A 16,802-nucleotide genomic window follows, 5' to 3' on the forward strand; every position below is an offset into this window, starting at 1 on the left:
GTTTCATCTGACGGAGTTGTAAGCAGAAATCTAACGGCGGCGAGTCCTGAACGAAACCGATGGGCATGGAGCACGGGGGGGGAGAGATCCCCTCCTACAAAGAAGTCATAACAGGAGAAGCCCGAAAGGAAAGACATAAAGCGGAAGAACGGAAGAACGAGGGAGAATCATCAGCTGATGGAGCTCAACGGAGAACTGGCATACCAAGCAAATGTCTTCCGAGGGCGACGAACAGACCCAGGTTTGTAATTCCGTCGAACTCACTAGAAGACTATAGATGTTACATGAGAGATTATGCTCTGATCTGTAAGTTTATAGGATACTGGCCAAATGAGAAAAACCTTATGAGATGGATCCAGCAGAAATGGAAACCGAAAGGACATGTAGAGGTTAAGTTGGGGGCGAAGGGTTTTTTCACTGTCATATTTTCAAACTTAGAAGATAAGACTAGAATCTTTGAGGAGCAGCCTTACTTCATGAACAATGCTGGCCTGTTCATGAGAGACTGGGTAGAATGCTATAATCCAGACAAGGAAAAAATACTAGCGGCCCCGGTTTGGATCAGACTGTTTGGCCTTCCCTCAGAATTTTGGAGACCAGAGATCCTCCAAGGGATTGGAAACTCAATCGGTTCCTTTGTGAAAGTGGCAGAATCAACCAAGAGAGGAAAATACACCACATTCGCTAGAATCTGTGTGTACATGAACATAACTGAACCCTTGCCAGACTCAATAGAACTGGAGTATCATGATGAGTTATGGAACCAGACTTTAGACTATGAACACATTCCATTCCGCTGCAGAAGATGCCATGAATATGGCCACCTACTCAGGGAATGCCCCATCACGTTAGCAGAAAAGGAAAGAGAAGCTGAAAATGATAGAAGACGGGGAGCGAGAAATCCAGAAAAGGAAGAAGAGACTTTCCAAGAAGTCCAACGAAGAAGAAGAAGAGGTAATAATCAGGGGAAGAGGAGAACACCGAAAGAAACCCAGAATAAAGAATACCCAAACAAGTTCCAAGTTCTGCAGGAAGAAGGGCAGGAAACAGAAGTAAGTGAAGAAGAAGAGGTAGAAGAAATGGAGGTAGCAGAGGAAAATGCGGATAAAGAAACGGAAAAGATGGAAAGAATACAGAGGGTAGAATCCGAAGAAGAAACTCAGGGAGAGTTAGGAGAAATGGAGATAGACCCCCAGAAGGCAAAAGGGGAAGAAGAAGAACAGGTCATGGCAAAACTCTTACAAGAGTGGAAAAGAATAGATGAACAATTCATACCAGAAGAACAAAAACAAAGGTATAAGGAAGCCTTTCAAAGGTATAAGGAAAAGAAAAAAGGAGTCATAGAAGAGAAAGAGAATCAAAATCCGGAAAAACAGGGGATACAGCCAATAGGAGTGAGCAGCTCTGGCAAGGCCGGAACAAAAAGAGGCCGAAAAACTCTGGGAGAAGTAATACAAGAGGTGGGAGAAGGACTTGTCAGCTCTGGTAGAGTAATCCCCCTCTCGGAGATATTCCTTTCCCCCACAAAAGTGTTAAGATGATAATTACAACCTGGAACATAAGAGGCCTCAACAGTAGGGGCAAACAACGATATTTGAAGGAGAGAATGAAAAAAGAAAAACCAAGTATAATGATATTACAGGAGACAAAAATAAGTTCTGAGAAGATGCAGGAAATTCTGAATAGAAATAAGAGTAGATATGAAATAATGGGACAAGATGCCACCGGGAGCGCAGGTGGTCTGGTCATCCTATGGAACCCTGAGGAAGTTCGGTTCAGTAACTGGATGAGCTTCCCCCGAATCCTAACAGGCAAAGCAAATATTATAGGAACGAAAGAGGAGGTCTTCATAACAGGTGTCTATGGACCCCACATACCAAATGAAAAGGAAAATTTTCTTCAAAATTTAAAGGCACTAAGATGCCTAATCCCAGGCAAGCAATGGATCATAGGAGGGGATTTCAATCTAATCAAAGAATCAGGAGAAAAAAGAGGAGGAATCAGGAGATTGGATAAGGAAGGAGAGCAATTTGGAGATATGATAAGAGAACAAAAGTTGATTGACATACAAACCAATAATGGAATGCACACTTGGAACAACAGAAGGGGTGGGGAGAATCAAATAGCTTCCCGCCTGGATAGATTCTTAATCTCAGAACAAGTAATGATGAAGGATGTTTTTATTGAAGCAACTATTCTTCCGGTAGCAAGTTCTGATCATTGGCCGATCAAACTAGAAATCGATCTCAAACAAAGACCAAACAATAAGCCTTTCAGATTCGAAGCTTTCTGGCTAAGGCATGAAGGTCTGACAGAAAAATTAGAGGGATGGTGGAAAAATAGCACGATAAGAGGAAAGAACAGGACCCATACTTTCCAACTCAAGCTGAAGGAAGTGAAGAACAAGCTAAAGAAATGGAATAAAGAAGAATTTGGCAACATAATGGAAGAAAAGATCATGTTAGAACAAAAAATGGAAGAACTGCAACAATCAGACATCCTAGAAGGCATACAAGGAGAGAGATCAAGAGAAGAAGGCGTGATATTATCCCAGCTTGAATAAAGAAGAAAACAAGAAGAAATTTTATGGAAGCAGAAATCAAGAGTCCAATGGCTAAGGGAGGGAGAGAGGAATACCAAATTCTTCCATAAGGCAATGGTCCAACATAGACAGAGGAACAGAATATTCTCTCTAAGAAATCAAGAAGGGGACAGACTTATCCAACATGAAGATATAGAGAAAGAATTGGTAAATCATTTTAAGAATATTCTGAGAGAACCACAAATAGACAGAACAGAAGCCATATCCCAGATAAAAAGGGAAATACCAAATATAGTTTCAAGAGACCAAAACCTGGCCCTAATGAGAAAAATAACAAAGGCAGAAGTGGAAGATATAGTCAAAAACATGAAAAAGAACAAAGCTCCTGGCCCGGATGGGTTCACTGTGGAGTTTTTTCAAGCAGGGTGGCACTTTTTAGCTGAAGAAGTGGTGGAAGTGGTAGAGGAGACCAGAATCAATCAAAAGATATGGCCCGGAGTAAACGCAACCCTACTGACCCTTATTCCTAAAACAAACCAGGCGGAGCAGGCGGAAGGCTTCCGTCCTATAGCCCTATGCAATGTCATATACAAAATTATCGCCTCAGTTATAGCGCAGAGATTGAAATCGATCCTTCCGAGCATCATCTCTCCAGAGCAAACTGGTTTTGTTGAAGGGAGGCAGATCTTGGATGGGTTAATAGTTGGACAGGAAGTAATTCACACTCTAAAAACGAAAAAAGAGAGAGGTATGCTCATCAAACTCGACCTCTCAAAAGCCTATGATAGGCTTAGCTGGAGATATTTAGAAACGACTCTCAAAGCTTTTGGTTTCAGCGATAGATGGGTTAACTGGGTCCTGAGTATGGTCTCCACACCAAATTTCTCTATTCTCCTGAACGGGGCGCCAACCTCAACTTTCAATGCTTCTAGAGGTCTCCGACAAGGGGATCCCCTATCCCCCTTCCTCTTTATAATTGCTGCAGAAGGATTAGGCAGATTGTTTAAAAAAGAATTAGGAGATGGGAAAATTCAAGGCCTCAAATTATGGGGAAACCAAACAACTATTACACACCAAAAATTCGTTGATGACATAATGATCTACTGCAGAGCTACGTTGAAAGAAGTAAAAAGGATAAAGAAAATTCTTGAAATATTCATGGAGGGAGCAGGGATGGAGATTAACAAAGAGAAATCCAGAACTTTCTTTTTCAATACAGTGGAGCCGATTAAAAAGCATCTAACTCGGGTACTAGGCTACAGGAAAGGAGATCTCCCTACCAAATACTTAGGAACAATGTTAGACTCTTCCTCAAGAAAACTAGGGAACTGGAAGCATATCTTGGAGAAGATTTCAAAAAGGCTGGACAATTGGACCTTTCGTGCTCTAAATCTGGCTGCTCGGGTAGTGCTTTTGAAAGCCACCATCCAAGCAATCCCGATTTATTCTTTATCTGTGATGGCTGCTCCGAAGGGAATATGTAATAAACTAGTAGAGATATACAGAAAATTCTTGTGGGGAGGCCCAAAGCAGCAAAGGAAATGGGCCCTGTGCGCCTGGAACAGCCTCACCCAACCAAAAGAGAAAGGGGGCCTTGACCTAAGGGACCCATGGGTCCTAAATCAGGTGCTCGCGGCCAAACTAAGATGGAGATGGATACAGGGGGGTCAGACCTCTGGAAAGAAATTTGGACATCCAAATACCATATGCCGCGCACTCCGGAGGAAATCCTTAGGAAGCAAGAGATGCCCCGAGGCTCAGATATCTGGAATCTGACCACTCAAAACAGGGATTTAATAGATAAGCATATCTTCTGGGAAATCAGAGGGGGACAGGTAGCGAAATTCTGGAACGAAGCATGGCAGCAAAGGGAAAAGCTCATAAACAACCAAGATCTGCGTGAAATGTGTAGAGAAGGAATAGAGAGCAACCTCACTACAGTGAAAGATTACTGGGATGAAGAACGAGGAGATGGGGAGTGGCGAAGATGGAAAACGGTGGAGGAATGGACAGAGAACACCACAGAAGAACAAAGATCCAGCTTTAAAAAGGAAATAGACTCGAGAAGAATAAAAAGGAGAGAAGGCAGAGACATCCTCCGCTGGGGCAAAGAAACAAAAGGAATATTTAATATAAAAGAAGCTTACAGAATACAAATGCAGCCGGAGCAAGAGGAGGAAAACTTACAATGGAAAAAGCTATGGAAAACAAAATGGTGGCCCAAAATAAAATTATTTGCTTGGTTGATAGGAAAGAAACGGATATTAACCTGGGATAGAATTCAAAAACGCGGTTTCTCAGGCCCTTCAAGATGTTGTCTTTGTAATGCGGGGGAGGAAGACCAGGAACATCTCCTCATTGGCTGTCAAGTAGCCCAATTCCAATGGGAAAATACAAGAAATCTTTTCTCGTCCTCAGAAAGGAACCAACGAGACATAATTCACACCCTGGTAGAAAGGGGGGAAGGCAAATTTAACAGCAAAATCGTTGGTAGAGCTTGGAGTATAGTTGCAGGTTTTAATGTCTGGAACCTGTGGAAGGAGAGGAACAGCCGTATTTTCAAAGGGAAAGCTTCTAAACCGGAGGACTTATGGGAGATGACCTTAAAGCAAGTCAAGGAATCAATCCTAGCAGAGAAGTGGACAGAGGAAGATTGGAAAACCTCCGAAACTGAGATGACAGTTTTAAAGAGGTTGAACTTAGAGCAAGGGATGATGTATCAACAACCAAAACAACAACATCAACCTATGGCACCTCAGAGTCCAGTTAAGTACCAAAAACCTCCGGAGGGATTTATGAAACTAAATTTCGATGGTGCAGCTAAGGGAAACCCAGGACCAGCGGGTTATGGCGGGATTTTTAGAAATGGACAGGGAAGAGCAGAATGGATATATGCGGAATCTGGTGGCACAATGACCAACAATGAGGCCGAGTTTATGGCGGCTTACCAGGGGATTAAAATTGCCAGAAGACTTGGATACAGGAAGCTAGAAATTGAAGGGGACTCCACCTTAGTAGTGGATACGTTAAGAAAACTAATACAAGGGAAGAAATGGGACAAGGTTGCCACAAGCTGGAGAAGTGCAAGCATAGTCCAGGATATAGCTGAACTATTGAAAGGAATTGACTATAAAATAGTGTCGCATGTCAGAAGGGAGGGAAATCAACCTGCGGACTGCCTGGCGAACTGGGGGAGTAAAGAGGCCATAGACCGCATAGATGACAGCTGGCATTCGCAGGCTGAGCTGGCGAAGTGGAATGGACTCAAGCAGTTGATTGATACTGATAATCATCATGCGGAACAGAGGTAATTACATTCTCGAGTGGAGAAGCATCAGGCGAGTTAGGCTCGATTCGGCGGCAAGTAGGAGAGGACATAAGAATGGTGATCGTAGTACATTGTCAGTAGTAATTAATATTTTGAATGTATGGCAGGGACGAGGCCCAAAGAAAAAATTGATTTCCCAATTAAATCGTATTAGTGGGAGGCGACGTGACAAGAAATGTGGTAAGTTTCCCCATCATCAAACCAAAGGCGCTAAGAAGGTTATAAGAGGGCGCGGAGGAGGAACAACCCGGAGTAGAAAGGTCGAGAGGGAAGAGCCAAGCATGACAGAGAGCTGAGGCAAGTTTGGTATCCAGGGGAAGGGGACAGCTGAAGACAGAAATGTGGCTCAAGGGAAAGTAGAAATCGAAATTGAGAGTTCTGAGGAAATGGATTACAGTCAAGGCAGGGGAAACAGAGGGAACCAAAGCGAAAAGGGGCAGAGCAGCCGTAACCTGCAGCAAGGAAGGGAGAACGAGAACCAGAAAAAGCAGAGGAAGCGGGGAAGAGGGAGGCCCAGAAAAGTCGAAGCCAACGCGGAGGGAACCAGAAGACAGACGAGGAGGACTCGCAGACAGCGCACCATCAACTCAGCACTGAATGAAGCCGAGCAAGCTTACAACTATGACGCCAATCCTCACATTCGGAATATCATAGAAGCTATGGAGGAACAGGTTCGCGAGGAACCATCTGACCCGGAGATGAATGACTGGTCGCTGCAGCTTCCCGACCCTGGGAACACGAGAGGGAGGCTCACCCTGTACCGCCGTGCCCTCCATACCTATTGGGTGTTGAAACATCTCCTGGCCAAGGCTATGGAGCAGGTGGCGGTAGAGATGATGGAGATGGCTCAGGAGACGGCTGCGGCGAAGCAAGAGACAGCCAATGTAGAAGAACTGGTTAAGCAGCAGAACATTCAGCTCATGGAAATCAAGGAAATGCTGAAAGCGATGCAGTCCAATAAAGCTGACAACTCCGGCAAAGAAAATGCAGAAAACTGATAGCCCAGGTTCCTCTGTTACTTTTGTTTTGTCTTGTTAGTTTTTGAAATAAATAGGGAGACTTGTCCAAGGAAGCAATACTCTGGGTGGATAATAAATAGAACTGAGGAGAAGATAACTGTGTGGGACAAATTTGGGGAAAAAAGGGTGATAAAGTCTGGTAGTAAACTCTGTTCTGGAGGTTGTGAATTTGAACTGGTGTATGACAGGAGTCAACAGATCTGGTTTCCCTTCGGGGCAGGTTGAGACTCCTGAGTTTTGTATATGTTTTTCTTGTTTGTAAATAATAGATTTACCGCAGCTTACAAAAAAAAAAGTTTATATATTTAAATACATATGTTTATAAATAAACTTATTAATTTATATATCATTTTTAATTAAAAAAATATTATAATTAAAAATTAAGACTATTAAGAACCTAAGCTAGGAAATTAAACCTAATAGATAAATATTAGGGGAAGTTTTGATATCTTCTTAATTTCATTTTTTTTATGAATGAAAATATATTAATAAAAATAAATAAGAAAAGGTAATGAGAACCAAGCCAAAAGGGAAAAACAACAATTCAAAAGGGAAGGGAACAAACGGGAATCCAAACAATCTAGAATTCAGAACGAAGAAGGGTAAAAGGGGGGGGGGGTGGATAAGAGGAGAGGGCAGAGATCCAACAACCTCTAATCTTTTGACCATCATCCCTATTGAGATTACTCGGCCTCCTTTCAATTTCTATGGCCTTCCTAAATTTACAGTGATGAAAAGGAGAAATATTAACAATAACCTTGGCCTCCTCAACACATATATGATTTTTAGTCTTCTCGGTGTGCTCTTCTAAGGTTGAAGACTGTGTCCTCCCATGCTTGATGTCGGTTGCATGCTCATGAATCCTCTAACTAAAAGAGCGCCCAATTTCACCAATATAGGGCATCCCACAAGAAAAATGAATAATATAAACCTCTTTTATGTCCTTGGGGTCAACGAGGTCTTTTATAGATCTTAAGGAGCTACAAATGGTGTGAAGGGGTATAAAGGTTGAGGTAACGTTATGTTTCCTAAGTATTTTCGCAATCTTGTGAGAGATCCCTTGTACGAAAGGGAGACGCACCCTTAAGATTCAATATTTCGGGTCTTTCTTAACATTGGCATCTCTGCTAGCTTTAAGGAAATCTTTCAGACCTTGGCGCCTACTATATCCATTATTAACAAAAACATTAAGGAGATGGTATTTCTCTTTAAGAAGGTAGTTTTCATCAGAGATTTTCACCACACAGGTAGCTAGTGTGTTGAGAACACCCAAATTTTGAGCAAGGAAATGATGAGAGTTGGCATGAAGATACTGCTCAATATGAGTTTTCTTCCAAAACACTTGGTGGGAGAAAGAATCATCATCCTTCTTCAAAATGAGAACATCATGTAAAGTCCCCATCAACTTCCTTCTCCATAATAAACTTTATGGAGGAAGATAGATTGTTGAGATGTTGGAAGAACTGATCCAACTCTTCTTGGCCATGAGACCAGATGACACAAGTGTCATCCACAAATGTTTTCCATATCTTAGGTAGGAGATGAGCTTAGGCCAAAGCCTTGGATTCAAAGTCTTCCATAAAAATATTAGTAACAACCGCGGATAGGGGTGAGCCCATGCTCATATAATTCCCCTTCATAGGAGAAAAAGTAGAATTAAAATAAATCTCTACTAATTGAGCAGTGTTGGGGTCAGTGAGGTGATTGATGACATTTATGGCCTCCTTAATAGGGATACAAGTGTAAAGGGAGACCACATCGAAACTAACAAGAAAGTCCCCGGGGTCAAACTTAATTCCCTTTAACTCATTGACAAACGAAGAAGAGTATTTGACAAAGGACTCACTAAGGCCAACAAGGGTCTTCAGAAAAGAATAATAATCCCCTTAAAAGGATCTCTAGAATAGTAGCTCTAGCTATAAAGTCTAGTAACATTATCGGTTCCTTTCGCCACAAGCTTATTGAGAGTAGCCCCATCACTTCCAAGATCTATGGGCTTCCAAATATCCATAAGGAAGGGGTCATACTGAGACCCATTGTCCACACCATAGGAGGGCCAACCTACATCATAACCAAATTCCTTGCCTTGAAGCTTGAAACCCTTGTTGGCCTTACTGAGTCCTTCGTCAAAGACTCTTCTTCGTTTGTTAATAAGTTAAAGGGAATTAATTTTGACCCTCAGATGTTCTTGTTAGTTTCGATGTGGTCTCCCTTTACAATTGTATCCCTATTAAGGAGGCCATTGAGGTCATCAATCACCTCACTAAAGATGACACTGCTCGATTAGTAGGGATTTGTCTTACTTCTACATTTTTTTAATTTGAAGGGGAATTCTATGGGCAGACATGTAGGCTTGCCATGGGCTCACCCTTGTCCCTGGTTGTTGCTAATATTTTTATGGAAGAATTTGAATCGAAGGCTTTGGCCTCAACCTGTCTCATGCCTAAGCTATGGAAAATATTTTTGGATGACACTTGGGTCATTTGGTATCATGGCCAAGAATAGTTGGATCAATTCTTCCAGTATCTCAACAATCAAACTTCCATAAAGTTTACTATGGAGAAGGAAGTTGATGGGTACCTACCTTTCCTTGATGTCCTCATTTTGAAGAAGGATTACAATGCTTTCCCCCACCAAGTGTTTCGGAAGAAAACTCATACTGATCAGTATCTTCAGGCCAACTCTCATCATTTCCCTACTCAAAATTCTTTTGTTCTCAACACACAAGCTACCCATGTTCTGAGAATCTGTCATGAAAATGATTTGAAATGAGGGTTTGAATAACTTTTCATGCTTACAAGAACCTCCCACTCCAGAGCTTAAACAAATGTGATCTAGCTTATGTTGACAATTGCATAATTGTGTACTTGAAATAGGTGTATGTGTTTGTTTGTTTTCATTTGTTTAAGTGCTTTAACTTAATTTTTTTTGCTGATATTAAACACATATATCACACATATAATGCAGCAAATAAACATCACACATTATAGCAAATGTAATAAGGAGTTCACCCTGATCTCGTGGGCTACGTCTCCGTGAGCTCTTGTCAACCTGACTTGGCTGTTTGGGATTATGGCTTGAATTCTTTTACAAGTTCCACAATCAACCCCTGAAGGTTACTAACTGAACCTATGGGCTTATAAAAACCATATACATCCCTGTCATGGTTGTCCTCTTTGTGAAAGCAGATCTAGTCTCCCTTGGACTTGATTCCTTTAACAAGTGCATTGAGCTTCCTTGAGCTTATTAATGGCACAAACACCTTAAAAACGCTTCAAATTTCTTTGAAACATTTTCTACTGTCTCCAGCACATTTCTGACATCAACAAATGACTATTCATTTGCTCAAAATGAGCACTACATCCCCGATCTAGGCCTTCCTCCATGGTTGGCTCTGGGCTGCCTGAAACTTCCCTTCAGCATCTGGGCCTTTAGAAGTCACCAAATCTTTATGAAAACACCTTCATTGGATTCTGCAGGTTCATTATAGTCAGGAACGACTATTTTTTTGTTGAGAATGGACACTGGTAGCTACTGCAACAGCCTCCAACCCGTGGTGGCCCTGAGCTCCAAAATCTCCCTAGATGAAAATCTCCTTGAAGATGGCTTCTTCAACATCTTTGGACTATTCCAATGGCTTCAGAAGGCCCAAATTAGTCTAGGTAGACTCTTCTTTCACTCCCTTAGGTCGAAAATCACTTATGGAGTGCATTTACTCAGTTTGACCTAGAAATCCTCCACTAAATTTGGCAAACTGCACTTAACTACAGTTAAATTTGGAAAATTCCACCAATTTAGGAGTTCTGCCAGCAAAATCATCAGGCTAACCATAACCGTCGGTGGATTGGCACAGGCATGTGACCGCAATCTCCGAGCTCTTATGTTAATGCGCTGGTGGCTGGTAGTTAACCATTACATACACCGCTGCATGTGACCACTGCTAAGGGGACCGTTGGAGGGTAAGACCGCTGGGGGTCCTGACCCCCAAACCTCTAGCCGTTACAACATTAATATAAACTGCAACTTATAATAATTAAGAAACAATGGTTAGCGGAGTTGGTTAGATGACTAGCTTGCTCGCGGCAGGTCATGGGTTCTATCCACCAAAATTTAATATGCCATACCAATTCAGGGCCATGTGGGGCCTCTGGGCTTGCCACGCGTCGGCCTCTAATTGTTCTACAAAATGGAATATTCCAATGAGTATTCTGGATAATATTCTAAGGAATATTCTTCATACAGTTTACTGGGCATTTTTAAAATGCAATAACTCCTCCATACGATGTTCGTTTTTTGAACTGTTCATGGCATCATAATCAGGAAAATGAGATCTATCCAATCGTTTAGGTTCGACACACTTTCGAACACATTGAAATTTGAGCTATCACTGAAGTCCTGGATCAATATCTGATCACTACTCCCCATTGGGAATCTTTTGGACCCCAAAAGACTGATATACTGATTTGAACAGTAGATGAGAGTACATCACCCTCTTCTTTTAGCCTCCATACACTTGCCTTGCATAGCTAGTGCCTTTCAACAAAAACTCGAAGGCAGACGACACTTCCCTTTCTGAATGTGCTTGTCCTCCTGTCAAGAACTGTCTTCCTTGAACTCATTTAGAATTTATAGAAGGTAACTGGACATCACTTCCAAGCCACTTCCATGAAAAATTCACAAATGTAACCATGGCAATTTTTGCTACTACAAATCTGCTTCTGTAGACGATTTCAAAAGAAGATAATAAATTAATGAAATAAACTCTTGTTTCAACAAAAGAAACAACTTTCACATCCTGTGAATCATCATTGGGTCTTTACATCATGTTTACAAATGATCGACTAAATCAAAAGCCAACAAAATCATGCCTTTCAAACATTTGACTCTTGAAGTCAAGCATGTACAAAGAGAATTTTAACGATTCTTTCACAAAGATGAAACACTTCATCATTATCTCCTCTTGTGGAGGTAAATCCCCTCTGCTCTGAGTCCGAAAATGACTCTCCTCTCCCAGCTGCTCCCGAGAGTCCTGCTTCAGTTCCTTTAGAGCAGGGGGTCAGTCATATGATTCCCCCACCAAGTAGTTCAGTCGTTTCCTTCAACTGGAGTCGTTTGACTACCTCCCCCCTTCCATCCCATGTGCCTTTCTGGGTCACGGTACATGCCTATAATAAGGCGCTACCTGGCACTATGTTGGATGAGGGAGCATCGGTTAGTCTTATGCCTGCCACTACTTGGCAAGCCTTGGGTTCCCCACAGCTTGTGCCAGCCGCACCGAATCTGACGGCTTTTGACGGAGGAACTAGTCAACCATTAGGGATCCTTCCACAGTTCCCTGTTACTTTGAGAGGCAAGACCGTCTATATAGACGTATCGGTTACCCAAGGTGCTTTAGACTTCAGTCTTCTCCTTGACCGTGACTATGTTTATGCCATGGGGGCCCTGGTCTCTTCACTTTTCTAGGTGGTTTGCTTTCCACATGATGGAAGAATAGTGACGATAGATCTATTATCGTTCATCCGTCCCCGGGTGCCTCCTGCGCAGTTGTCATCCCCTCCTGGTTTTCATCCACCAGTTGCATCTGCCCCATCACAGATCAACTACGTGGCCACCTATCCCGTGCCTAGATCCAGTGATGCCACCGTCGTGCATAGTGTCCTGGAGGCATTGGGCCCTGACTTCCAAGATGTTGGCCTTCCATTAGGAGTGGCACTCTTGGGAGCCTCAACTTCCTATTCATTATCGTGAAGTTCCAATGGAGCATAGTTCGTTTCCCTGTGTCAAGCTCCTTAAACAATGCAACTAGGTGTCTGAGGATAGTTTTGATCTTGTGGCGACCTCGTTAAAAAACAAAACAATGTGTCCCGAGGATAGTTTTGATCTTGTGGCGACCTCGTTAAAAAACGAAACAATGTGTCACGAGGATAGTTTTTGATCTTGTCTCGACCTCGTTAAAAAACGAAACAAAGTGGTCGAGCATAGTTCCTGATCTTGTGTCAAGCTCGTTAAAAAAATGAAACAAGGGTTATGAGGATAGTTCTTTTACTGTGTCAACCTCATTAAAAAATGAAACAACTCCTCATTTTCCAAATCGAGTCTTTGATTAAGATCTCGTAAAATCCAAGTCGAGCCTTTCCAAGATCTCGAAAGTGAACCTTCATTCCATCCACTTTGTTGAATGCAATGAAGCTTGGGGGGCATGTACCTCGATTTGCATCATTATGCTGGGGGCATCTGAACTTATAACAAGCATAGTTTTTCGTTTCAAGCTTGTGTATACATGAAACTGAATCCAAGCCAAGTTCTCCATGGTTCAAGCTTGTGTAAAAATGAACCCATACCCATTTTACATCTCGTGATTGTTGTCTTTATCTGCTAAATTCTACTAGATGAGCCTTGGTTGTTTCATTCCATTGCTACCATCTCTTTGGCCGATCATATGCTCTCACTTGGTTGTTTTTCCTTTCCTGAGGAACCCCAGCGATGAGTGGTTTTATTAGCCAGCCTCTTGACCATTACATGTTTTGAGTAGTTCCACCATTGCCGGAAGTAGTTGCTGCCCTTTATACCACTCGTTCCTCCAGGACAAGTCACCTTTAAGCTATTTTCTGACTCGTAAAATATGAAAAGATTGCCAAGTATTTTTTCCCTTTTTTGACTCGTTAAAGAGAATAAAAATGGAGGTCTGCTTTCAGCTCTTTTCTGACCGTTTAAAGATGAAAAGATTGCCGAGTTATTCCTCTTGACTCATTAAACGTAAATAAGAGGCGGTTGTCTTTAAACTCTCTTCCGACCGTGTAAAGGCGAAAAGATTGTCGGGCCCTTGTCGTTTCAGGCTCGTTAACAGTTACGAAACGACGTGATATCGATCGCTTTTTTACTTTTTCAGGTCGATGTCACTACATATGAAAAGTACTCCTCGATCATAATGATCGGGTGGTTCTTTCGAGCATTGTTTTATACTTTTTCGGGCTCGAGAGACAACTTTACGAAAAAGGACCCCCCTGGAGTTTACTTTTCTGCTATCTTTTCAGACTCTCTAAACCGGAAAAGACGCCGAGTTCTTCCTTTGTCAGACTCGTTCAAACTTAATGACATCGGATTCTGTCGTAATGACGCCTAACAAGCATATGCTATCCCCGTCAAGCTTGTTAAAAATAACTGGGGTACTCGCCAGAAATGGTGGGGAAAATGGACCCATAATCATTGTCGTGTCGGCAGTATGTCGCTCTTGAACATGGCACTTGTCTGCATTCGTGTCTGGGTGGGAACCTCTCATCTTGTTTTACACTAGCCTCCATGGGTTTGGGTTATCCTGTTTGACCTCTCATCTACTAATTTCCTCGTCACCATGACCTTTGATCCGTTGATGTCAAATACTGCCAAGTCCACTGTCGTGCCGCCGATATGTTCAAGAGAAGTTGACCTCTGTAGAATTACAACCTCCCTCTGATACCTCACATAATTCTGATTCACCACAACATTCTTCCTCTGTCTCGTGTCAATGATGTGGGAAACACTATGGCCCACCTTTGATCAAGGTCACTTCCTGTCGACTTCAGCTCATTATCCAGGAAGCTGATCTAGAGACTCCCTTGCGGTGCCTTGGAGCCTGCATGCCTTAATGGCAGGTTCTTCGTGTTCAACAAGAGGTTTTCATCATTGGCCTCCGATCGAATGATTCTATGGGTGTTCGACGCTAGATCACTCATTCGCATGCCGTAGATTGTACCTATAGTACCTTGAGGGCCATTGTCATTATTGGTGGTACCTCTCGCGTCTGTTAACAGTTTTCACTATTGGCTGGTAATGAGACAATGTTCATGCATGTTCGACTCCAACTCATGTATTCGCATGCCTGAACTTGTACTCTGTTCGGGTCGAGATGGAGCGCAAGACCCTGGATTTTGTTTGTTCGAATCCAGGCTGCGATTTGTGGCTCATTATGATCATTACATGACTCATTCAATGGATGGTTGCGACCATGCCTAATTCTATTTATCGATCCTCACTGGATGGTTGTGCCCATACCTTGGATCTAGATTCTTGTGTGCTCTGTTATGGATGGCTACGCCCATACCACATATATCATGTACTTGAGGTATCAGTTGTACTTCTTTACGCAGGTTCTCCAGCGACAGTGTTTTCAGTTACACATGTTCTTGTAAAAGCATTTCACCCCTCTCTCTCCCTCAGGCCTCATGCTTTAGGGGGCACCTGTTACACAGCAATTTGTCACCGTTTGTCACCATCCCTGTTACCCCTCTCTCCCACACTCGAGGACTCATTCCGGGACCTGTGAGAAGTGATATGACCTGAAACCACTTGCATCATATTCCTCTAAGTATGAACTTCATATGCCCTGAAGACATCTCCTGCAGAATACCCAAAAAAAGACCTCTTTTTGCATTGGCGCAGTTCCACAGTGTACTGCTCGTGCCAATGGGGGAAATATTCTAAAGAGGGCGCGCCATTGGCACTCTATCTCAGAGTCGCACTCGTGCCAACTGAATTGGGTAAAGTTTTTAACAAACAAGCTTCCGAAGGTTCTCCCTAACCCATTCACCAACTGAATCTATGTTGAGCTAGGATGGTTTGGCTTCGAATCTCCATAGAAGGGAAGTGGTTTGCCACCTTTCATGGAAGCTTCCAAGTGATAAAGCCAATCCCATGAATAATGTGGTTGATCCTATCTCTTTCCCCTCTATCTATAAAAGCTTGTCTCTATGCCCTGAGCAAGTTAGTTCCAGCATAGTGATAGAGAATTCCAGGAGTTCAAGAGTTTGAAGCCGCAAGAGCCTTCTTTGCACCCATAAGGCCAAATCTAAGTGAGGAGATTCTTGTCACCCAAGAGAGAGAGGCTTGTTTCCCATCCCAACAAGCTTTGCAAGACTTGTGTAGCTGACTACCCAGCCAAAGGAGGATTTGACGTCAGAACTATGGTTGTATTCTTCTTTGTTATTTATCAATAATAGATGACTATCATTATGGTTCCACTCTCATTGTCCTTGTAATGATTGATGTTTAGTTATATCTTTTATGACTGATATATAATTGCATCTATTGGATTTTATGCTTGTTTTTGTGTTGTTCTTTGCATGTGCAGGTGTCCAATCACGGAGATCGTGGGGATCGTGACCGGCCGAAGCAAAGGAACGAGAGAGACGTCTCTTCTACGAATATTAGTGTTGGAATCCAAGTAGGTTCTCATCATTCACCTTTAATTTGCAATTAGGAACTTGCATGATAGCATTGTTTGATTGTTGCTAGACCCGGTCTGGGCTAGTAGGGATTGCCTCTGCAAGGAGGATTTGGTTTCAGGTCATGTCACTTCGCACAGGTCCCGGAATGAGTCCTCTAGGGTGTGGGAGAGGGGTAACAGGGACGGCGACAAACGGTGACAAATTGCTATGTAACATCTCCTTTTTACAATTTTTGAGATCAAATCAACTTTTCCCAATCAATATTACATTACATGCATGTTTAAAACAAAGTAATCAACCCTACAAGTTAATCACACATACATGTTCAAAATACTAGGAAATCATCATCCCCATTCTCATGCATATCATTCTCATGCATGCATTTCATCCTTCAACTTTCTATTAAGTACAATCATAAGTGCAAGATCCTCGATCACATGTACATGTACTTTCAAAGCTGAAATGAATATAACTTTCGCTGTAATAAAGCGAGTCTCATACTCAACTTTTCCATCCTGCAACTTGCATTCCCTTAGCAAAGAAATGCATTTAATCAAAAGACACAGAACTTTAATTGGATAAGAATTCTAACCATTTCTTACCAATCCACATCAAAGGCACTTCCTTTAACTGCACATCGGCATCAATATGTGAATCATCCTGACACATATCAATGATGGAAACTTCCTTCCCATTCTTGTCATACTCTT

At 42.3% G+C, this 16,802-nt stretch overlaps 1 protein-coding gene across 1 annotated transcript; it reads left to right on the forward strand.

Moving 5' to 3' along the window:
- The first annotated feature begins 1,708 nt into the window (after window positions 1–1,708).
- Window positions 1,709–2,563, forward strand: LOC149148116 (uncharacterized). The gene has a single exon (XM_089442073.1). It carries the CDS (start codon window positions 1,709–1,711, stop codon window positions 2,561–2,563), a length of 855 nt encoding a protein of 284 aa, XP_089298199.1.
- Window positions 2,564–16,802: the final 14,239 nt, after the last annotated feature.

This window comes from Pinus tabuliformis, chromosome 9, assembly GCF_031772625.1.
Source record: "Pinus tabuliformis cultivar Carrire ecotype Pingquan chromosome 9, CPIR1, whole genome shotgun sequence".
NCBI lineage: Eukaryota > Viridiplantae > Streptophyta > Pinopsida > Pinales > Pinaceae > Pinus > Pinus tabuliformis.

What these genes read in the sequence shown, in the direction of transcription:
- LOC149148116 (XM_089442073.1), top strand. Translation starts at nt 1,709, where the DNA reads ATGGGACAAGATGCCACCGGGAGCGCAGGTGGTCTGGTCATCCTATGG.